Source organism: Alligator mississippiensis, chromosome 8 (assembly GCF_030867095.1).
Source record: "Alligator mississippiensis isolate rAllMis1 chromosome 8, rAllMis1, whole genome shotgun sequence".
NCBI lineage: Eukaryota > Metazoa > Chordata > Crocodylia > Alligatoridae > Alligator > Alligator mississippiensis.
In genome coordinates, this window is record NC_081831.1 from 67,182,006 (window position 1) to 67,206,972 (window position 24,967).

General features: G+C 44.5%; 1 protein-coding gene across 3 annotated transcripts in view; it reads left to right on the forward strand.

The window, feature by feature from the left end:
* Positions 1-1,458: 1,458 nt before the first annotated feature.
* The window catches only part of CAPN6 (calpain 6), an 80,973-nt gene continuing 57,464 nt past the window's right edge, over positions 1,459-24,967 (forward strand). The window contains exons 1-3 of one of the 3 annotated variants that reach the window (XM_014607161.3): positions 1,459-1,659; positions 10,591-10,676; positions 11,544-11,711. In XM_014607161.3, the coding sequence (XP_014462647.2) occupies positions 11,550-11,711 (162 nt within the window). In that variant the 5' untranslated portion in view covers positions 1,459-1,659; positions 10,591-10,676; positions 11,544-11,549. Of the gene's footprint in view, positions 1,660-5,388; positions 5,695-8,142; positions 8,297-10,590; positions 10,677-11,543; positions 11,712-24,967 lie in introns of those variants that run through there. The other 2 variants (XM_014607160.3, XM_019487821.2) reach the window with 2 other exon arrangements.

Below are 24,967 nucleotides of genomic sequence, written 5' to 3' on the forward strand. Positions count from 1 at the left end.
GGAAAGTGTTCAACTGACAGCATTCAGCATTTGTTTGCAGAAGACCAGGGCCACTGTGGGTAAATATATGTCATTGTTAATGGAGCAGAGTCTTACTGCCTGACTCCCACAAGTAAAAGTAGCTCAGCTGCAGTGAATCCAATTAGACATGTAAAGCTATCAGGAACTGGATCAATAATAATGAAACAGCATTGGTGTGCCTAACTTGAAACCAAGCCCATGCTAGTTGGCTGGCGTAGGTGCCTCGCTCATGAAAGAATATCTTCCATGCAGCTAATGCACTTGGGTTTCGCTCTAGTTGGGGAGGGAAAAAATAATACTTTGGTCTCTAGAGTAGGATGCCTGACAGCACGAATTCAGTACAGATTGTTGCACTAAGGACAAAGCCACTGCTAAAAGGTTGCAGCAGCATGGTAGAGCAAGGAACACCAGAACATTGTACCTCCACAGGTTAGGGGCCTTCAATGGGGATGAGCCTCATTACCAGTTTTCCTGCAAACTGCAGGTCTGAGATTTAGGACTGGTGGGTATCTATAGTGGGAGGAGTCCCAGCTGCTAATTTGCCTTCTGTTGGCTGTGGAGGTAGGGAGTTCAAGGCCTTCTCTGGACTTCTGCCAACAGCTGTAAATGGAAAAGTTTATTTGAACACAACTGAATCATGCTGCCACCTGTGCAAGGTAGCAGAATAATTCTTCTTTTGGGGGGGGGGGGGCAGATAGAGGCATCATTTCAGTAAACTGGGATGGTTCATTCAGGAAGTCCATGATAGGACCACAACTAAGAGTTCCTATTTCCAGCTCTAGACAGACCAATAGAGTAATCTACTTCCTTAAAGCCCTGGGTCTAGGCCATGTCACAGCTACTTTATGCTGCTCCAGTGGCTTCTCCAGGCAGGAATTTGGCCAGAAAAGGGGTACTCCTCTTATGAAGCAGAGATAGTCCTGCAATATCCTGAAATGAGTGTGAAAGCTTGTGGCCAGAACAGGCTTTGCATAATGGCTTACAGTGGCTATGCAAGACCAAAATAATTTAGAGCAGCCCCAGAGGCTGCTCTAAATTGAACTATGGTTTGGGGACACCCCCAAAATACAGAGGTGTCCGAAAGCATGTTGTGCTTTTCTGCTCCACAAAACTACAGAGCTCAGTGAAACTTTTATTTTGCTCCTCTAACTGTTCTGGCAGAGAAGCACTGCAAAAAAACTCAAGCAAAGGTGTTAACATATGTCCTTGTCTATCAGAGGAACTTTGTCACCTAACAGTGCATATCGCTTTTATGGTGCAAAAGAATCAATTTCCCACAAAGGAATGTCTGTAATCCCTACAAAACTGCCTTCCCCTATCTGCCTCTTTAAAAAACTTGTTTCACAATTTTTACCAGAATTCCAGCTAGCAGAGTTTACCAAGCAATAAACTGACAGAATAAAACATCCTGGTTTGTTCTAGCTGCATTTTCCCATTTTCCCGCATGACTCACAATTAATTACTGCAAGAGAAGTTTGGAGGGGGGCATCCTTAACTTACTCTGAGCCTCCCCTCGGATCTGATCTTGGTACAGTCCAAAAAGTTTTCAGGTTAAGAAGCCAGAGGACTCTCTGTTTGCAGTATTGATTTTGGAGGTCTTACGTGCTTGACGGCTCAGGAGCAGACGTGCTAATCCAGGTAAGTGCTAGCATTAATATAAAGTTGTATTTACTGCATATTCTGCTTTGTCACCAAAAACAGCACTCTCTATATTAATAATCACTTGGACATGCACAGGAAGAAAATGCTGTGACTTAGATATACTTTAGGTGATCCTGGATTTGATATTCAACTCTGAGCTAAGCATTCACTGTAAACGATTTATTGCAAAAACAGCACTACCGGCATTTCTACAGTCTAACACTGAATGGACTCTGTTCTACAAATGTGGCTAGCGAGCAGACACACACAACAGACGAGGGCCAGCGCTGGTAGACAGCCGAAACCGAAATCTCATTGTTCTGTCAATTTCACGCGATGAACTTAACCTCCTCTGAGCACCTGAAAGTGCTGTCGGTTCCCACTTTTCCTGCAGATCAAGTGGGCATTTTGAGTCCCTCTTTTTTTTTTTAAAAGAGAACTCCTAAAGTGCATGTGTCTGAAATCAAGGATAAGTTTCTACAGAATAATGTAAGAGTATTAAAGCAGCCACTTGTTAACATATATAGTCACAGGCTTTAAAACTGAGCAACTCTGAGAGTAGGAACAGGATTTTTTTAGGATTGTGAAGACAAACTTCCCTCCTTAGTTACCCTGAGAGAGAGAATGTCTTGAAAGAACCAACAAACATGGCTTTTGGTATATTTTACACAGCTTGCTAGACACATCTTGGCTTTCATTGATGTTAGCAACAATCTATCATTGTTTAAACATAGAAAGCTATCTGTTGCCTAACCAAGAACTTAATAGTTTTAAGGACTACTTGGACTCCAGGACTAATGTGAATCCAAAATACTGTTATGACTATTGGGTAAGGCACTTATATCTTAAAGGCAAACACTTCTGAAAATCCCATCTATTTGAATACCTTTTAAAAACTGGCCTGTTTGCACCTCATACCTCAGTTTTCCCATCCATAAAAAAGAGAATAACCATATCTTAAAAGGAGAATAACTTATCTGCTTAAAATAGAATTTTGCATAAAATGCACAGCTCCACATTGATGGTGGTATAAAAATAGCTGCAGTTAATGCAACAGGAAGCAAAAAGGAAAATGTAAATTCTCGTTGTCTTTTTTGTTTTTAATCAAAAGCAGAAAAGGACCGCTGAAAAGAAAAACTATTATTTTTGAAAGGCTTCTTAAAATTTCATTAAGCCTTCAGCTTAGATAGATGTGCATGCTTTAATTCTGTGTATATATTCTCATGCAGTGTTCCTAATAGCTGAGATTCCACAAAGCCGTATGCAGGAAATGTAAAGGACATAGGTGTGCATGTTTCTTTTAGAAGGTGCTCTGTTGGAGAACAGATATAGCCCATTAACACTATGATAAATGGAAGCCTTTATTTGCCTGCACTCACCCAACAGCATTAAACCTAATGGTCTCTTCCTTCGTAATGCTGATTTGAGCAGCACCTTTTTTTTTTTTTTAATATTAACTTTTGGCTGAAGCATTTAATGGAATGCTAAATCTGAAAAAGGACTCCAATGCCTGAGGTAAGACTCATGGGAAAATTTAGCTCCCTAAATCCAAAGGTGTAATCCAGGATTTCCTGGCTCATTTGGTGCTCATCTTGGAGAAATCTAAACCCCAAAGGCACATTACTATTTTGACTTCCAAATTTCCCAGTTGTACTCTCTGGGCGTAACTAGAATTACCAAGCTTGAATGAGCTGAATAGCTAAGGGCTCCTACACACGTGCGGGGAGCTTGCTCCAATGCACTGGAAATCCAGCGTGTCAGAGCAGACTCGATGAATTGAGTCTGCTGAAGCATGGAAATTGATGTGCTTCAGCAGCCTCACACGTCATGTGTATCAGTGTCACTGCACGTCTCCGCGCTGACAAAATGGCAGTGAGGTACTTTGAAATAAAACCTGTCTATGAGCTTTAGTTCAGAGCACCCCACTGCCATTTTTTCAGTGTGGGAATGTGTGCTAAGGCTGCTGCACATGATGTGCGGATGCTTTTTATTGATGCAACTTGCTAATTAAAGTACCCGGCACCACATCCAACAACACATGTAAAAATGCACTTAGTGTTTGATTCACACCTAAAGCCAGTTGGGATCCAAAACCTAGGTATTCCTTTGTCATAAGTTCCCTGGGAGCTTGATTCAACAGGTGTTCTCAGAGCATGCAACATGTACTTACCATTGCAGTCTCTTCATAAAAAAGGTTGGCTGCCACTGAGTTTTTCGTGTCATCCTTTTTGTACAGCAGCTTCTTTGTCAAGCCACTTGCCCAGGAATTAGGGAAGGCCTAATTTAACAGGAACCTGGTTCTGCTCCCTGTTCCCAGGACTCCTGATGTATCTTATTAAACGACTGTCTTATGAAAACCCTTAGGCTAAGTGCAGGCAGTCAAAAAGCCTGAGGCTGAATCAATTCAATCTTTGCAGGTTAGCCTAAACTGCATAGACTGAACTGATAAGCAAGTGAACAGACATTCACTTTTGTTTCTGGAAATGCTGCCACATGCCTGCAGTGGCTCAGGCCAGAAGCTGTGGGGGGGACACTAAAGCATGCCTCCCAGCTTGCCAGTCACTGCCAGAAGGAAGCTGAGAGGGAAGCCCTCAGAGGCTTCACCTGCCCCTTGCTCGAGCAGAGATGGGGGTGTGCCCAGGCCTCAGCCAAGTCTAGCCATCTGAGTCCCCTGTCCCCATCCACCCCTGGCCACCACTGCCTGTTGCAGTAGAGGGAGCCTATGAGAGCTTCCCCCCGACCTCAGCCAAACAGAACCCGGGTTGGGGGGAGGGAGGGGTAAAGGAAGTTAACACCCCCCCCACCCCCTGTCATAGTCAGGCCGCCCAGCCTGGACCTGGCCACACTCCCCAAGCAAGAATGGAGGGAAAGTCTCCAAGGGCTTTCCTCCTTTCCTTCTTGGGGTCCAGTGCTAGGGTTTTGCCCCCCACCCCCTTTTTTATCAGCTGGAGCAGTGATATTGCTCTGGATTGGGAGCAGATGCATGGGGCACACACTGCTCTGCTGGAGCAGACAGCCCAGCCCAGGGCTGCAAGGCATCCTGGGATGCTGGGGTAAGTTAACTTGAATCGAGGGGGGGGATCTGGGACAGACGTTCCACAAACTGGTTTGACCTAAATCAGTTAAGTCTGATACTACATCCATCCAGGTTTATCTTAAACTGGTTTTGGCCATTTTGAAAGTGGTTTATGTGCACTGAACTTCATTGTGTTACAGATTTAAACTGGTTTCTGATCACTTAAGCTGGTTTATGTGTAACTTCTGCCCCTAGCCTTAGACTTCCCAGTGAGTAATTCACTCTCTTTGCAGATGGAGAAAAGTGGCTGTCAGATCATTTCTAGGCAGTTGTGTGATGATAAACTTTCATACAAAGGGCAATTGAAAAGAAAGAGATCAGTGCATCTAAGAATATTTCTTTCTGGTATTTTTTTTTTAGGAACTTGGAGCGGTTGGGCTCTACAAAAGACTTGGAGTTTGATAATTCTGTGTGGGAGTGAACTTGCTAAATTTTTTCCTGTAAAAGACTTTTTTCTTCCCTAATTGTCAGCCCAGCGACTCACTCTAGGCTCACAGTTTAGCTGGACTCTTTCCATCTGTGTGTAATCGCTAGGAAGAGTGTAATCACTAGGCATTAACTACACCTGTAAAACTCCTTTCCCCCTGTTCATGCCCTCAGACTTGAGTAATGCATTAGCATGCAGTGAGATAATAGCTACTGGAGTAGTGTAAAGTCATTTTAAGGGGCTTGAAATGTAATGCAGTACCTTTTCACTTAAATGGACCCCAGAGTGGTTTGCAAGCTTAGCTTGTGACTTCTTAAAGAGTATCTCCCTATACATAGAAAGGGGTGGGAGTTAAAATGCCACCCTTTCACTCAAGAGATGATTGATTAGCATGTGTCTAATACCCAATCCAGGCTAACAAGTAAAAGGGGCCAAGCCTTGGTTTTTCTACCACTGATTACTCTAATAAGAAAGAACTGGACCCTGTGGGTATAGAGTTCCTGTGTGTCTCAAATGTGTCTCTTAAAAGGTAAGCTTGGTCAACAATATTTTGATTCTTTCTGAGCTATTAAGCTAAGCCTGTTCTTTGTGTCGTGAACCTTCCCTCTAGCTTCCAGGCAACGTGTTGGTGGGGACGCATTGACCATTTGTTTCTTCCAAGTTCAAAAAGAAAAGGACTGGTTTGCACACTGGTACTGTCTGCTATCACTGCAGAGCAGATGGGTGTTAGAGCCCAGGGCTGGATTAATGCATAGCCAAACTAGGCACATGCCTAGGGCCATGAGCTGCAGGGGGAGTGGCCCCCTTCCCTCTGTGGCAGGGGTGCAAATGGCCCTGTCCACCTCCCTTCCCTTCCCCTCCACCGGCCTTGCCACCACAGTCACTGCTTCCTAACAGTAGCTCCGAGCCCAGCTCCCCACAGGCAGCAGCGCCAGGGTGCGGAGGTGGGTCTTGACCAGCCTGGGGCTCACAAGCTTGTTTGTGCAGGGCCCACTAAAGTGTCAATCCAGCCCTGCTTGAGCCCAAGTCCTTTAGTGAAGCTTTCTCTTGCAACCTGCTAGTTATGCATGCCAATACTGAAGGGCATTGGGGACAATCTGAGCAGTTTCCTGTGGTAACAGCCACCTCTGTGTGGTTCGCTTTGGCTTCGTACTGCATCTCTGTGCCTGTTCAATGCCATCCCCTTGCCTGGCCCAAATTACACTGATTCTTTGGCAAGTAAAAGGCAGGATATAGTAGGTAGGTTGTGCTTTTTCCTTTTCCCTTTGCAGACATGCAGCAATAGGGGCGGTGAAATCATGCAGCTAAAAATGCTTGGCACCCAGAGTGTATTAGGGTAGATAAGTTATTGTTTGTGTCTGGTTTCCAAAAGATTTGTCCAGTCAAACTCCCCTAGTTTAAACACGTGCTGAACAAATACCAGATTCCTTGAGGTTTTCAGAAGGTCTAGCATGTGTTTTGAATGGAAAATTCAAATTCAGAATTCTTATTGTGGAACAAGAGGAGGACTAACACGCTGTGTCCATTTAGTTACCCACAGAGCACAGGCTGCAGTTTATGCATCATCCAAGATGCAAGTGTTCTCCTTTCCAGAAACATCTCGGGCAATGTGAACATTTCACAATGGCTTTGAATTTATCCAACTTTTACTACTGATCCAGACCATTGTCAAAAGTCTTAAATCTCTGACCAAACGAAAAAAGACAAGTGGTAACATTCTCCTGTATGCTCTTTGTTTTAGTAATCTTGCAGGGACACTAGTCAGAATATATAGTGACGTCAGGCTTCTGGCTGCAGTGCTACTTTTCTGGACTGGGGGTCTAACAGGTCGCTGTGGAAGGAGTTCTTCGCGTGTGAGCTGTTTGTTACAACGACAGAAAGCTGTGGTTTTTACATTACAGGTCTTTTGCTCACAGCATTGTAGGAAGTGATCAAGCAGGTGTTCTGATCAGTGGGAAATGAAAGCACATGTTGACACAACATCTAGCAAGATGCAGATTCCCAGATAGAAGGGAGCATTCAATAATTTGGGTGTTATTAAGGGTTACTCATACCCACTGGAAGAAACTGTCCCTGGGTGAAATATAGATCTGGACATGGGTTCTACAAAATGACAGAAGCCACTTAAAACCAGGGCTCTAGTGCTACTTACATGCAATTTACTCAAATCCTTAAAAGTTCAGCCGACCAAGATTTTACTCCAGTTCCTAGGAAAGCATATGGGGTGATGTCAAAAGATCAGGGTGCAGTTCAAAGGGGCATAGGATGAAGATGTCCTAAAGTTTTGGTTCTGTAAGCTCCCCTGCAGAATCGCGCTACAGGGGGCAGAGCTCTTATCCAAACTTCAGAACTTCTTAGTATTGGCTTGTGCGTGAAAGTTGCTCTGATATCCTTGTGGAGGACAGGGCTCTGTATCTCTGTATAATCTCCCCGATGTATTTACAACAAATTGGGCCTGAAGAGAGATTGAAATTAGAATGCAGGGCTCGCCGCATGCAACTGGAAAGATGTTTGCCTGCAGAATTCAAAGTACTTGCTTTGACTGGGTGGGATGGGGAGAAGGAATTGCTTTTTCAGCTTTCTGGAACCTCTACTGAGAGAGTGCTTCTGTAAATCAAACGAAATAACTGTGCATGCTGATGCTGAAGAAGCACCAGTTGCTTCTTAATAATCCTACTTCACACTCAGGCTTTCTAAGATGCTTCATACTTGGTGACCTATAGACAGATCTGAAAACTGAGGATGCTGTCCTGTAACCCTGTGAGTGTTTGTAGCAGTTAGAGTGTAATTTTCATAGTTTCCTCTGTAAAGACCATTCATTACCTTCCAGTGTTTGGGTTTTTTTTGTTTGGTTGGTTTTTTGTGGCCTTGTGCATAGGTACAAAGGAAAGGACTGGGGGGGAGGGGGAATTAAAAAAAGAAAATGATTGCAAGAACACACAAGTTGGCAGGGGCACTGGAAGGCAGCAGGAGTATCTGAAACTATTCTCAGCTCTCCATTAGGTTTCAAGTCAGTGTCCCTTTAAAACAAATCTGCTAAGAGTGCCAGGAGTCTACATTTACAGCTATGCTGAATATGATTTAGCTGCGTGCTTGCTCCAGTTGGGGGGGAGCATCTTTCAATAGTCAGTGTAAGTAAATATTAAACTCTTTTTGCAGTTAAAAGGAGAAGAGGGGGCCATGTGAGTGGAGGCTTATCATGGAGGGGGGAAAACCGCAGGTCCTTCCCTGTCCAGGCTGCTGAGGGGAGGGGAGTTCCTAATGGGAGTTTTGCTGAAAGGAGCAGGTTAGGAAAAAGCTTCCTTCACTCCTGATGCCAGCTTCTTAGCGGTGCTGAGCTTCTCCTGTCCCAAATGATTTCAACAGAAGCTCCAAACCTAAGTTTCCATGTCTGACATTCGATTATTATTTTAGTCATGGGAGCAAATCTGAGCTCCCTTAGCAGGGACAGAGAGCTTAGCTTGGAGAGTCTAAACCACGTAAAAGTGCAGAGCTATCTTGCAGCTTGAGCAAGTCAAGGAGGGGAGGCTATATCACTGTTCTTTGGAGGCTCGCCAAACTGTAGTAATATATTTTGGGAACTACTCATTACCCTGTGTGTGGCTTATGTTTGCTATTACATGATGGAGTAGGCAGCCTCTAAGGCAGTGGAGAGATGTTGCCAAGAGTTGCTTTATATATTAGAACGTGCAGCTGACAATGTAAGATGTGTGCATTTTACAGCGGCTAACCAAGGAGATGGGCGGGGAAGCTACTGCGCTGAAAAGATTTGCTAAGCCAGAAAGAGCAGGAAAGAGTGTGACTGTAGCCTAGTAGTTAGGGTGCTGGTCAAGAAGGCACAAGGAATCCAAAACTCATCTGGAGAGCAGGGTCCAGGACACCAGAGCCTTGCCTTCAATGCAAGGGCCCGAATAACTAAACTACAGTCACTCTCCCTCCTGTTCCTTGTGGCCCCATGCATCCTTTCCTGATCCTTCTTGCCCCATATCACAGCTTTGAGGGGGACAGGAGTCCCCCACCCTGATTAGCCTATGGTGTGGTAGTAAGGGTGCTCCTCAGGCACACGGGAGATGAGGAGTACAGATGCCTCTCAGACAGATGACAAAACTGAGCCGCGATCTCCTGCTTCCAGATGAGTGCTCTCGTTACCGAGCTATCCCTTGAAAGGGGAGGGTGGCATTCCCATAACTTCCATACCTCCTGCAGTCTTGTCCAGAAAGAATAGCCCTTGTCTGTGTTTTGCTTGGTTTAATTTTTATGCTGTTTGGTTTACAACTTTATTCTATATATTGGGCCATACTGGTTGTGGGGGAGGGATGTTAATCCTGAAAAGACTGGAATGTCCAATCCAAAGAGGGAAAAGGGAAGGGGTCAGTATGAACCTATCTTTGCAAATTATGCAATGACGGTTGAATAACCCTGTCACCCCAGAGCTGTTTTGCAAACAACTGTATCTCTTGCAAATTAACTTGCTCTTTGGGATCGTCATTAGTCAGTGGAGACTTTCTAATGGAAGGAAGTGCCAGTGAGTGTTGTCATGCTGTAATCTATATTCCAAGCAAACTAGAGTAACTATTTTTTTTTTTTTCCTTCAGCGATCTCTTTATAATTGGCAAATTATTCTGTACTTGACTTTGAAGAATGGGGTGGGGGAGGTGTGAATCAATCTACTTATCTTTACTAATCTTGGAGGCCATCTGCCAAATAACGTATCTTGTTACAATGTGGTTTTTCGGGTTAATTAATGAGAAAATGGCTCTTAAGAAAAAAAGAAACTTGTTTAGAAATGGTGTTGTTGCACTGAGCTATTTCTTGCCTCTTTGCAGCTAATTTATGTATTGGTTGGGGGGTTTTTTTGTTTTTGTTTTTTTCCAAAGGCTGTTCTCCTATTGATAGAGAAGAAAGCATAGTCTATAAGAGATTGCTTGTCTAAACCTTGATCCAATTTTTTTTTTTTTTTACATCAGTGGAAGTTTTTGTCTATTGACTTCTACTGTGTCAGGATTTCACACAAAATCCTCAGGCAAAATTCTCATTTGTCGTCAGCTGAAGCTTTGTATGAGTAAATTGTTAAGCAGACATTTCAGGATTTGACCCAGGGAAAGCTTTAAATATCTACTGGATTGTAATTCTCTTGTTTGACAAGTGTTAGCTTCTACAGATGCGGTGTAACAGCAACACAAAGTAGATGGTTTTGGCTTTTAAAGGAAACCTGCCATGCCTAGTTGTATCTATTGGGCCAGCTTTGGTACATATGCAAATAACGGAAAAATGTACATCAGACTGCTAATTTCACTCTAGTGGGAGCACTTAAGAGGAGGACCACCAAGATACCGTAATGCCCTGTCATGTGTCATTTGCCATATAACCTTCTAGGAGGATATTCTTACTGATGAAGTAAAAAATCTGCATCTTACTGTTGTAGATCACTTCAAGGCAAGAAGAGGATACGTTTCTGAAAACTGAAGGGGAAACCTAAACCAAGAATTTGCCATAGAAGCTCATTCCAGAGTGAGTTCAGTTTCTTGTCCACTTCCTCAAACAGATCTATAGAAAAATGGTGTTTGGTGTTTCAAGAGCTCAGATAAACTCTGCAAATGTTATTTGGTCTGTAACTTGTAATAAAATTGCTGAGGAACATGCATCTACTAGCTGAGCTGTATGATTGGTCAGCTAAAATACATGACAGGTTCATATTCCTAGAAAGGACACTCTTAATTCTTGCAATCAAAGTAAGTATAGAAACAAGCTTCCTAATTCCCCAACAATATTTGCAACTATATGCTGCTTCTATGAACACTTTTGCCAGGAAACTCCATTAACTAGTTTTTAAATTAAAAAAAAAAAAAAAGCAAAGATGGCAAAAACAGCCAAAGCATATAGACTTAAATTGCAAAAGATAGTTTTGGAAGTCTGATCTACCTGTCACTATTCTTCACCCTTGCACACAAATGTAGAAGAAGAGGGCTAGTCAACCAAAAAAAGAAAAGAGCCTTCCCAGAGCAGCTCAGACCCAGACTGCTCCTAAATTACCTTTCGGCCCCAGGAGAATCCAAAAAAAAAAAAAGAAGGAAGTGTGTCTTCTCACATCTCCCAGTCCAGAATTGTCTTCCTGAAGAGTTGCCTTCCTGGTTCTCTCCTACTCAATGTTACGACCTATTATCCTACTGTGTAGAAATTATTTTGTTTTAAAACTTTGCTATCTACTCCCAGTCTAATTTAATTTGCAAACCCACCTTTATCCAAGATTGGCAGTTAATTTTGCCTAGAGCTACTTGTTAGGTGCTGTTTATCAAAGGATGATAGAGTGTAGGGAGGAGAATCATCTAAAATGACTTAAGCTTCTAAACGGACACAATCTTTATCTACCCTAAATAGAGGAATATGTCATCACTGAAATTGTTCAAAGATCAGAAATATCACACGCTCAAGCAGCAGTGTCTCAAACAAAGGAACCTCTTTGAAGATCCCGAGTTTCCAGCATCAGACGAATCCCTATTCTATGAGAGACATCTGCCTGGGAGAGTGGAGTGGAAACGACCAAAGGTAACTTGTGCCATTCCTAGTGAATGAAACCCAACTTCTGCTGCTCATCTGCAAGGGTTGGCAGAATCACTTTGGATAAGGACAGACATTCAAAAAGCCTGAGCCTGAATTGATTCAGTTTTTGCTGGTTAGTCTAACTTGCAGAGAGTGAACCAGTTTGGAAGCGGATAGATGTTCAGCACATGCCTTCTGTGTCTCAAGCCAGAAGCCCAGGGGCACTAGAGTAGCCCTCCCTTCCATGGGGAATCTGAGCTGAGGTTGGGGGGAGGCATGGCCAGACCCCAGCGGCTCCCTGACAGCTGGGAGCAATCTGGGCACACAGGGCTGCCGGTCCCCAGAGGGAACTCTTCCCCCTCCTCCCTCCCCCCACCACCATGGGGCTGGGAGGGGGGCCCTGCTTGGTGCTGGGGGGGCTCTTCTCCCTCCTCCCTGCCGGAGCTGCAGCCAGGGAGCAGAGGGGAGGGGCCAGCCCTGCTGTGGAGCAGATAGCCCTGCCCAGCCCAGAGAGCATGCTGGGATGCTGGGGAAGTCTGGTTTATCTTAAACCAGGAAGGGGTCTAGGACAGACATTGCATAAAACAGTTCAAGCCAAATCAGTCAAGTCTGATACTACATTCAACCAAGTTTATCTCAAACTGGCTTTAGCCATTTTGAAACTGGTTTATATGCACTGAATGTCTGTTCTGTTACAGGTTTAAACCAGTTTCTGATCACTTCAGCCAGTTTATGTGTAATGTCTGTCCCTAGCCTTTGTGAACTGCCATTCTCCTCTCTCGGCTCATAAATGTAATTTGCAGAGCCAGCCTCGTTTTTCCCCCCTCCCATTCTACTTCCAGGATAGAAATAGAAATCCTGCCAGGAGATCTGCTCAATGTCAAATTACTGTCTAAACTGTAAATAGGGCTTTACAACACGTAGGTAAAATGTACTTTCAGCTCTTTTTATAGCTCTTCAATAAAAAACAATAATATGGAGTCACTCTACCCCTGCTTCCATTTACATCTGTGCTGTCTAATTCCTTTAACAGGGGTGTCAGTTGTAAACATGTTGGTCTAAGGACATGGGCAGACAAGGTTCTTTGGGTGAAGCTGATATCTTTGATTAGACCAACTAAAACAGTTGGAAGAATTCTTTGCAAGCTTTTGGGTACAAACACCCTTATTCAGGCAGAGGGAGCATATGCATTTGTTTTGTGCTCCCTTGGATGGGACTGAAGCCAGTATGCAAGAATGCAGGTTAATAAAATTGCAAATGCCTGACGGTGAAGGTCAGAAGGGTTAAGAGGCAATGGGGGGGGGGAAGGGGAATGGTGATCTGGTGCTGGACTGTAACTGGTAAATTGTAGAAAGGTTAACCTGGGGTATTAGATGTTAGGCAGGTTACGTGCCATAAATCCAGTGTCTATATTTAGTCCATGATTCTTTGTATCTAGTAGATTGATGAAGTGAAGCTAGTAGGCTCATTTGTGAAAGGTGTTTTGTAAATTCCCTTTGAGGATTAGAACTGAGAGATTGGAGAGAGAGAGTGGTTATCTTGTGAGAAATGTGAACCCACAAGTTCTTAAAGAGATCTTTCGAGATTCGCCCATCCTAGCCTTTAAACAAGTGCCAAACCTTGCCAAGCTCATCACCAGAAGCAAACTTCCTATGACCCAAAACGCATCAAATGGATCCAGACCATGCCATAACAAGAAATGTAAAACCTGCAGACATATCTCCAACACTCCCACAATAACTATACCCCACAACAGAACCATCACCATTCCTGAATCTTACACCTGCACCCATCAAATCTATCAAAGACAGAAATACCCAATAACCTGTGGGTGCACATTTCTCACAAGATAACCACTCTCTCTCCAAACTCTTAGTTCTAATCTTCAAAGAGAATTTACAAAACACCTTTCGCAGACAAGCCTATGAACTTCACTTCACTTCATCAATTTACTGGATACAAAAAATCATGGACTAAATAGACATTGGATTTCTGGCACATTATAACCTGCTTACCATTTGATACCCCAGGTAACCTCTCTACAATTTACCAGTTACAGTCCATCACCAGATCACCATTCCCCTCCCCCCCCCCCCCCACATTGTCTCTCTACCTTTCTGACCCTCACTGTCAGGCATTTGCATTTTCACTGACCTGCATTCTTACATACTGGCTTCCATCCTATCCAGGAGACCACAAAACAACTGCTCCCTCTGCCTGAAGAAGGGTGTTTTGAACCTGAAAGCTTGCGAAGAAAAATTCTTCCAACTATTTTAGTTGGTCTAATCAAAGGTATCCGATTTACCCAAAGAACCTTGCTTACCTGTAACAGAACATCCAATAGAATGCTCCCTGGATTGAGCTACAGATGCATGTATCTGTGTGGCCTACTCTGGAGTGAAAAATAGCAGAACAGTGCAATAGGACTTGTTCTTTCTTTTCCAATTCAGGGAGCCTTTAAAGAAACCTGGGAGCTACCATACAGGAACAGACCCAGAGTCCCCATAGCCCAGTGTCCCCTCTGTGATGGTGCACTGTGTCAGTTGTCACAAGAAGGTGTGCTTACAGAAAATCTCTACAGAAAGTGAGATCTAGTTTTTTATTAAAATTCTACAGTAGATAAGTTATCTTCTATAGACCAGTTCCAATAACTATGGGAAAGACTTCCTTCTTTCCACAATTATTTTTATGACTCGCAAGTTTTTTGGAGAACTTCTTTTAAATCCTAATTAAATTCTATAGGGAAAGAAACCCCAGTGCCTAGAGGGGAAATTTCTTGCTAATCCTACACAGTTTTAAGTAGTTGATATGAAGTATTGTGCTTCAATGTATCCATATAGCTCCTCTGACAGAGGGCAGGGACTAGGGATGAGGAGAGCTGTGGGTGTATCAGCAAGGAAATGTGATGCAGCAGGTAATCAGGCTCCCGTGGGCTGAGTTGCAAAATCGTGCTCTGTGAGCATAATTCTCAGTGTAAGAAAAATCCCAAAAGCTACTGAACACCTTCTGCTGCCGCTGAGGTCAGAGCGAGTTGGCAGCCATTTTAGCAGGTTGCAGCATCTTCCCTTTATTTGTATATAGCAAATACTGCCTGTTCACAGAGACTTGGTCTGAACTTCAAGCATTGCCCTTACTTTCTATGCACATTAGGAATCGGAGGAAACTGTATAGACCCGAGTTCCAAATAACCGCATGTACTAATTACATGGAAATACACACATTTGCACCTATACAGTGTTGCTGGTGGCTTTTGCAGTCGGGCAGAAGGCCCTCAAGCTATTTAAAGAGGGATACTACAAGCAAACCTGAGAGAGCATACCGAAACCACCTCCACAGTGGAATAAGACAGGATGGACAGGAAAAGGGCCTGTTTTCCTGAGGAAGGATAGGTGCTATGCCTAAAAAGGAAGAGAAACTTTCATTCTCCTTGTTCCTTTGTGTTTTGGGGGGTCTAAAGATGTTAAGATGCCCTTTTCCTTGTCCCTCTCTCAGACCCAGATGTGGATAGGGCCCAGGTACCACATTAGTGGAGGACTTCACTCTTCCTTTACTGGTAATGCAAACTAGGAGTGAAGCCCTGGCTACGCTAAAGTTGGTGGGAATTTTGCTGTTGGCTTCAGTGAGGCCAGGGTTTCACTCCAGGGACTTAATGTTTTAAGGCAGAAACCATTGCCTGACTGGTTGCAATTAGTATGTGGTTATTTGTGCTGATGTCCATGTGCTGTTTTATTAGTATCTGCCTTAATAGGAACCAAATGTCACATCCTTCTTTTCTGGCTCCTGCTAATGTATATAAACTTCAAGTCACTGACTTTATTTTATTTGTCTGTCAGTCTGTTTGCACTTGGGCTTATGGTTAGTTTCCTTTGCATTCCTAAAGTTAGTCATAGTCTGAAATAAGCAAATAAATCAAAAGGAATTAAAACCCTTTACGGGTTTGCTGGACCATGCAACTTTCTACTGGAAGATATAATCTGTTTGGACAAATATGGGTAAGAGGTGCCTTTTTATAGTTCAATGATACAGGCCCAGAACTGGATTTAATTACTGGATGTCTAAATGAGATTCTGTTCCTGCCTCCTCAAGCCTCTGAAGAGTTATGAGTGCTTCCACTTCTGTAAGGCACCTTTGTCTCAGCCTTGAGATGAATTCACAAACTCAAAGAGGAGAAGGGTCCCCCACTCTGTGCACTAATGCTCGCTTTCCTTTGAAGGGATTAGAACTGGGATGCACAGGGTCACACTGGACACCCAAAAGGACTTAGGGCCCTGGTAGGCAAAGTAGGATCTGGCCCATAGTAATCTGCCTGTAAATGCGTTGTATTTGACCTATTAGCCGTGGTCCCCACTTGGACTAGGAAATCATCTCCAAGCATCAGACTTTTGGGTTGTTTTCTCCTAGAAGCCCGAACACTTCCCTAGCCAGAGACTGTTCTGCTTCCCATGCCCACCCCCAGTGTCACCCCAGGACTCGACTTTCTTGTCAAACACGACAAGGGAAGGCAGGTGGAACCAGTCCGGTTCTGTCTGAGTAGTTTTTAGACTCTTTCCCAATGCTGTCCATCTTGCAAACATGAATATTGAAATACAGGGGATTTCAGTAAGCAGAATGAGAAATTCTCTTTGCTGTATGCTCACCTTCTCCAATTAAGAGATAAAGATGAACATGGGGGAGGGGGGAGTGAAAGCAATTTCATTATGCAAATAGCAATCTGGGTTCTGCACAAAAGCAGGGATTTCTTCAGCATTTTCCTGTTTACTGTGGGATTTTCCTCCCCAAATGGGGTAACATTATGAAACCACTGAAAACAAGGCCCCAAACATCCTAGGAGGCACAGTGTAGGGGCTGGAGTCCAGACGAGGATTAAGCCACTTGTGCCTTCCTAAGTCTGTGAAGCTCCACCAGCCACTGAGGCCTAGGAACAGTTGAAGCAGCCTCCAGGTATCCATCCAGTTTTACCACCTGGCCAGGTTTTCAGGGAGCTGCTGCTAGGCAGATATTGGCTACTGTGCAATACGCTTTAGCCATTTGTCTACCAAGTCTCGGATGGGAGGTTGAGTTAGCTGTACGTCCCCCACTTGTGCAGGCAACGGTCCTAGGGCTTTAGTGGCTCTGCACTGGAGGAGGCGGGTATGCTGGTTCTGTGTAGTGGCGTTTGGGGAATAATCTGCCTTCCTTCGTATCCACACAGGACTAATTCTTCTGTTCTCCTCCCTGTGTGGAATGACCTTCCTCCCACGTCTCCATATTCTTCAAAGACTCTGTTTAATACATTGACTGACTAATTAATTGACCTTGGTGAAAATAGCTTCCCCATAGGCACCTCTTCAGAGACGGACCTAGTCTTATGGCATGTAGAAGGGGGAGCCAGAAACACCTTACCAATAAACCCAGCAATGACAGTGACTCTCTCCATGGTCTTGGGCAAATTGCTGAATGTTCTTCCTTGTCAGGGATCATAATGCATTTCCACCAGGATGGTGTGGGGCTGAATGTACCAGGTTTTATCCCATGCTTTGGCTGTGCAAAGAGTACATACCATGTTTACCAAAATATAAGATCCCCCCTCCCCCCCCTCAATTATTAGATTTCATACATGGGAAATTATATGTATAACTTTTCCATGTCTGGAATCTAATTATTGGAGAATTATGTGGCTTAATCCTTGTCTGGACTCCGGCCCCTACACAGTGCCTCCTAAGACGCAGGGAGCGGGGAAAAGTGGTGATGGAGGTAAAAATGGGTTAGACAGTTGGGGACAGACAGTGCAGGAAGCAGTCGGGCACGTGGTAGGACAGGTGTGGTGGTAGTAATGAGGCAGGTGGTAGGGAGCAAGCAGTGTAGAGGCAGTGAGAGCCAGGCATCCTCCTGCTGTCTGTCCTGTCCCCCACCCCCTTGTGCCTGCCTCCCCCTGCAGCCTCTGGCTGCCCTAATTTCCCTTCCTCTGTCTCCCCACCTTTTTCCCCCTCCACATTGCACCTCTCCCTCCCCCCTGCAGGCTTGGGTCCATGCCCCCTGCTGCTACAGGGCTGGAGCATATGCTCTGTGCTCCAGGATGCAGCAAGGATAACGCCTGCTGGCAAGGAGCAAAGGAAAGGAGAAGTGCAGCAGAGGCGGGGAGAGAGGGGGAGAAGCAACACAGAGTGGGGGGGCGAGGGGGGATTGTGGGGCCGCGGAGGAGGAGTGGCTGGTGTGTAGAGGCAGCAGGGGGCAGGCAGTAGATGTGGTTCCAGCTCCATCCCTAACCCCTGCCCCTACAGCCTCATACTCGATTGTAAACCCAGAGGATTTTTCCCCCATGCTAAATGTGGGGGGAAAAAACCTCATCTTCTAATTGAATAAATATGGTAAATGCCAAATATCAGTATCCTTATTTACAGTTTTTGCTGTCACCTGGACCTTTACTACAGAAAGATGAAAACACCCCAGCTGGTGTGGTCTGTTTTAAGCAAGTGGTCAACATAATCGCATACTAAAACCCTATGTTGGCTTTTCCAGACAAAATTGCTACTTAGGAGGCTGTGTCTATAGAGATCTCTGTCGGGTGGGGGTTGCTTTGATAAGGAGAGGAATTCTAGTGGGTGTGGGGGGTGTTGCTTGCAGGTGTCCAGGCAAGAAGGAAGATCATGCGCTCTCTTTGCAAGTCCCTGTCAGATTAGCAGAAGAGCTTGGCTACTCAGACATTTAATTACTTGTTTTTTGTTGTTTAAAAAAACCTCTCCAGGGAAGAGGAACAAAGCCAGCCTGGTGTTACTGGGTGTTGCACTCCAGAATTAAGAATCTGATACATGACAAAAGGCATCATGTAATTGCACTGCAGTCACCCCACCATGGCTGGATTCAGAGGCAGGGAGCTGAGGCTGCTATTAGAGAGAGATTCTTCAGGCAGTTTGGCAAGGAGGGGACTGGGGAGCCAAAAGGACAGGTCTCTTCCATGCACTGTTCACTAGAGAATTTATTTTGGTGCAGCAGTAGCAATGTGTGTGCGGTATTCTGTTAGCAGCCCGGATGAGGTCATGGGTTCAAAGTACATCCAGACACTCATGGTGTTACTGCGGCACAGCATTGGCGCTTGGTTCCTGCTGGGAACTTGCTGTGCTGGAAAGGCTTAATTGCCCCTGGAATATCTCCTTAAACCGATGAGAACTTATTCTAAATTTGCATGCGTCTTAGAACTCCTCTCAATTTTATTTCGCTTCTTGAGACGTTATGCCCTCCTCTGGGTACGTCATGAAATGCAAGACACTTACTTTTTGAAGAAAGAAAACTTTTTTTTTTTTTTTCAAAAAGTTAAAACTGTTTCCTTTTTTTTGTGATGAAATATAAATCAATCCAACTGGCCGATTGCTGTGTCACGTAGCAAACTCCCTGTTCCCATTTTCCAGTCCCTTTACCTTCTGGGTTGCTGACTGATCTCTGGGGGGGCACATGCCTCCCTTCTTCCCCCCCCCCCAAGTAAGGTGGACCCAGCACCCATGAGTGCCTGGTGCCTCTTGAATCTGAGGGGACACCTGCTAAGCTGCCACCGGTGGTGGCCCTGTCAGGGGGGCACCAGCCCTACCAACAGCATCAGTGTCAGGAGGGCACAGGCCCTGTCAGGGGGCACGTGCACTCCCTACCAGTTGCCTATGCTGGTGCCCATGCCTTGCCTTGCATAGGTGGGCCATGCACTGTCAGGAGAGATTCTTGCTTTCTTCCTCTGTCTGCGCAGTGACCTAAGGGACCATGTAGGACATTCCCCGACCCTGTGAGAAGAGATCTGAGAGCCGGTGATGAAAGGTGCTGTCCGGATAAGACAGTGGGAGAGTCGGCTGGAAAATGCTAGTGCCTTGTTTTTAAGGAAATTTTAAGATCCCATTAAATTCTTACAGTAGTTAAGGATTTCCTCGTTTGGGGGGGAAGGGAAGGGGGAGAATGCTGACACCCAGTCTTTTTAACAAAACCAATAACCAGTTTTAACTTAAACAACTTTTTTATTTTTCTTGGAAAAACTTAAGGATTCTTTTTTTTTCCTTTGAAAATTTTATATCAAAAACAGTTTCAAAACTTTTAGGATTAAAATCCCTGTCAGCCTTGGTCTCCTCCGCTCAGATGACCAGGAGTTTCCCTGCATTGTGCCAGCGGTTGGGAAGCCTGCGGTGGAGGAGGAGGAGGGAGGGGGCTCTCCATGGGAAGCATCGGACTCACCCCCAGACCTGCCCTCACCCCCACAATTAGTCTCTCTTCTCTGATCTCCTGCTGGTAAAGGGTTGTGTCCTCAGCTGTCTGCCCAAATTAACCCCTGGATGGAGGAAGCACTTCCTTTCTTTGGCAGTTGTACCTCATGCCCAGCACCAATTTTGACTGGAAAGCAGATACTGGAGCACTTCTGGATATATTACCACAGGCCAGTGCCATTGGCCTGAGAGAGGATTTTTTTTTTCTTTTGGAGGGGGAGATTTTTGTGTCAGATATTTTTAAAACATGTAAACTGAGAAAATATAAAGCCTCAGAGGCTCTCCTAGCACAGGACATTTAATCAAAATTATATCTTTGTCAGTAGTAACCAAATGCTAACAGTGATTTTCCCCCCCCCCCCCTTCCTGTTAAGGAGGGCGTGCTTGATTATATGCAAAAAGTGTGGTGGATGGGCATGCTTCCCATCAAAGAGCACTGACAGGTTCTCTAATTATTTGCAGGGAAAAATAATGTTCTGTTCCTCCAGAATGAGAATCTATAGTTTGCATCTCTGGGTTTTCCCAGTTGGCTCTTTCCCAGGTCTAGCAGGTTTCTCTGCGGTTACACACACTGCTCTTGCTGTACTCTGCATCTTTCCTTTATGAAAAGCTTATAATTGTACTCTAGGGTACCAGAAAGACCAAGTCTGTTCTTCTGCTGTAAGACAGCGTGGAAGGACTCTTGCCAGGAATATTACTCCCAAAGATCTGAGAGTCCTGGACAAAACCATACAATGGCTTCATTGTCTCTGTTCTTCTAAATCCGTATTAACTCCCTGATGCCAAGGGTCAAATAGCTGACTTGAAAGCTGGGGATTGCAAAACAGCAACCACTATTTGCTCATTCCAAGCTGTAAAAAAAGAACTACAAAAACACCCTGTTGTACAATACTTTCTGGGCCCGATCTTGCACTCTGTGCGGCTGAAATTCCAACACTTTGGATAGAGTCATCCCAGCACCAAAACAGTGGGAGGAACTGGAAATCCAGGTGCTCTACAGACACAACTCAACTAGATTGTGCTGCATTATTGCTATTTTACAAACTGGGAAACTTGGCAAGAGGTTCACTGACTTGCTCAGCTTTGTGCCACAAGCAAATGTCAGAGGTGCCAGTAGCTGGCAGGAGGTCTGCCCTCCCCTTCCCCCCTGGTACTTATTTCCTGGCCCTGGTATGCTTGTAACTGGTTGGAAGCTTATCAGTCAGCTGCAGCTAATAAATAAAACATTTGGTTGTTGTGAGTATGATTCAGGCCTTAGAAATCCCTCCTGTGCCCCTGACTTGGAGGAGCTTGGTCTGAACTTGGTCTGTTCACCTCCTGTTCTTGCCCGTTCCTCTGGCTCTTGACCTGGGCAAAATGTAGCTGCTCTTTATTGTACAAGGCGCACGCATTTGAGAAATCTCTAGCTTTGCTGTGGGGTACCAGCACCTATGTGAGTCCTCCAAACACACCAGCCACTGCAGCAATCCATTGTGTAGCTACTCAGAGTAAAGCTAAGGCACTCCTTTCTCTTGTCCAAGCATGCTAGGAAAGGCTTCATAGTTTAGGGAAGCAGAACGTAAACTGGCCTTCCCAGAGTGACACCTTTAATGGCCCTTGAGGTTTGGGGAGCAAACATTCCTTTACTTAATAGGCTTGAATAGGCAAATAGCAAATAGGCTTGAATGTTTAAATATCCTGCTTTCAAGGATATTGCCAGAGTCTGTGTTAACATTGGTCTTCCAGCGGTGTTCACCACGGTCTTCCAGGCACTTCAGCTGAGCTTCATGGCACTTTCTGGTTGATAAAATCTTTGGCCTGATGCGAGCAATGAAGAATAGCTGTATGGATCACATCAATAGAGCCCCCTCTACATAAGCACAGCCCAGCCACTTCCTCTCAGCATCACAGACATTAATAAGAACAGTTGTAACAGTGGACCTACCAGCACCAAACTGGTTAGCTATGGGCTAGTAGCAAGTACAGTGATGAGCTTCCACGTGACAATGACAACACACTTCCCCTTGCTGTGGGGCACCCTCATATTACTGTGCTGTTCCTACAGCTCTGGGGTGAGCTCTCTGCAGCTTCCTAGGGATGTAGCTTGAAGTTTTTCCAGCACTGCTGGTCATCTCAAGTTTCTTTTACTTTGTCCCACCAATCAATGGTCTTTGTGGTGGGCCACTGAGTAGAGCTGTCCCAATTAAATGCCCTCTGGAAGTCACTAGTCATTTTCATCCTTCTGCTGCTCCTTCGTTATCTGTATTGGTGCAGCACCGAGAAGCACTGTGCAACAGAGGAGCTAAGCCCATCTGTATGGGGTAACTCTAAATGCTCTGTGCATATTAATAACTGCCTTGATTAGAGGACTAAGCAGGGAGCCCTTTCTTCTACCTAAAAAAGGGTGCTGGTAACTTGAATGGCAGGAGGAGAGAGGGAGTTTCTGTTTGCCCTCCGGTGCTAGAACGCCTATGAATTTCCAGCAGACATCCCACAATGCACCACAAGCACAGAAGTGGTAATGGCGTCACGTGTATAAGCACCCTAAATGACCAAACTAATCCAAGTAGCATCCTCCTATAGACCTACCCTTTACTTTTGTGAAATCCATTTTCCCCCGTTGTTGCCCTTAGCACCTTTTTCAGGTCTAAAATAAATTTAGCCTTTTCCTTTTGAGTAGGAATGGGAAGTTGAGACCTGTCTGGCCCTGCCAACCTGAGAGAGACTTTGGGGATCCTTTTATGTGGCATACAGTCCTGCTTGCTTTCAGCACTGTGTTGTCAGGGAGAATGCAAAATGTGGGCCAGGGATGCAGGTTGCAGTATGAACCTGACCTCTACCGCTGTATTTGTCAGGGGTGGGCAGGTCCCTTCAGGTACTCCAAAATAAAGAGCCAGTGACTGCATGTAGGGAAGAAAGTCATTAGAACATCGGCCATGAACTAACCTAATATGAAACTCAGATTGCTGCCCCAGCCCAGAGGATCTCGCACTTCACACCATGGTTGTCCTATGCAAATGAGAGGTGGGTCCTAGAGGCCTATGTGCATGCCACTGAAATGCTGTACCACTACATGAGATGCACTGTACAAGAGGCTAGAGATTACAATATTTAACATTATAAAATGCAGCATTGTACACCGTCATTATTTGTGATCAGCTGTAAATGCATTAAGAAAGCAGTCAATATTTTAAGGCCAAGCTGTTACTTATTAAGAACCCATTTGTATGCTGATCTTGACCACAAAATTCTCCAGTTATTTCTATTGCTCCAGCAATGAGAAAATAAAAAACACATGGAGCCTATTCTATGGTAGGCAATAAATCAAGATGCACATTTGGTATAATTTTGCCCTGAAGCCTGTCCTAGAAAATATGCATAAAGAGTTATATGCAAAAGCAGGCTTTACAGTAAACAGAGCTTTGTAGCAAAAACCATGACAGTATCTCTTTCAAGTAATGTTCTAGATTAGGGTTTTAGTCCATCAGGAACAATGGACTATGTCTTGCAATGAAGGCTGGTTTAAGTAGAAATATTAATCTTGCTGTCTAGGTTGAAATTATGTATGCAATGGTACTGGATATAGTTGTCTCTATAGGATGTGGTCTTGTTTGCAGTACTGGGGGGGGAGGAGCAGAGCCATTAAAATAAAATGGTTTTTAAATGACAATAAATGGTCTTTCTTTTCTAGTTAGCCTGTGTATTCAGCACCCCAGCACTGTGTGCTCACAATGGGCTGTGAATGCCATTGCAGGCTCTGAATGGAGTCTAGCACCATGGCACTATTGATTTGATCAGGGGTTACAGTGTCCTTGGCCCTGGTTACGCTGAGCTGCGTTGTAACCATACATCATTCGAATGCAGGTGTCACACTTCCAGCCGAGGAGGATCTGCTTTCCAAGAACTGAGGTAGTCCCTGTAGAGAAAAGAAAGCGCTGCTCCTGGGGAGGAAGGTGTTAACTCCATCCCAGCTGTGGTATCTCAGACATTGGCGCAGCTCCCAGCCCATGCATGTGGTAGCACAAAAGCATGCTCTTCATGCGGGTTGCCCTAGCAACCAGATAGTCAAATAGCAAGGATTGGCAGCAGCATTCTGCAAGGGACGATGCAGTTATAATTAAGTCAAATTGTCTTTAGGTTGTTAGGTTTAATTTCCGGCTAGATGGGGGTGGGGAGGCCTCGGCGATATTAACGACGAGCTGCCGCCAAGCCGAGGTCATTGTGTAGCAAGGATTTCGTCACGGCCTAGATTTCTTTAAGGTTAAAATGCAAGTTGGCAGTTGCCTTCTGAGCCTTGTTTTCTTGTTGAAGAAGCTGGAATTCAGACTTGGAGAGCTCGTTGGAGTTTGTTATAGGAGCATTGGGATTTTTAAGTTTAATGGTTTAAAATAATAATTCAAGGTCTTATCTTAGGTGTCTGTTTTGTTTTCAAACTTGCTATATACCAAGAGTTGCAAAAATGCTGTCATGAAAACCATATCCAGGAGTACCTAGACAGAAACGATAGACTATAATTGTATGCGTGAAAAGGAAATTTTAATCCATTAAAGCTAGAGCTTTACAATGATTGTATCGGCATCCTGGTTGTGCGTGTATTATACATGTATGTTTTATTTAATGTTTGCTGTGCTTCATAGCCCAATTAGATGCTGGCAACACTTAAGCAATCACTTTTTCCTCATTTAAAATGACCTGTTGGCCAGCATGTGAATACTTCTGTTCTGTTCTCAGATTGGAAATGTCTCTCTCGCTCTTTAGTTGCACTTCAGAAAATATGTGTAAAGCTAACTTCATGCTTATGATAAACCTGCAAAGTGAATGCCTCCACCCACTCTTGTACAGCAGCAGGCATGTAACAGGTGCCATGCAAGTCTTTCACATGGTGTCAGTGAAAGCTGTTTCTACATTTCCTTATCACTTCTGAAAAATGCAAATGCTAAACTATAAGGCTGTGCTTGTATCAAGTAATTCAGATTTGTACGTTTTATGAAATTCAACGTGTTGTAGATTAAGAATTCAGTTTTGACCAACTTCTAGTACTTAGATTGGAAATAGAATCACTTTCAC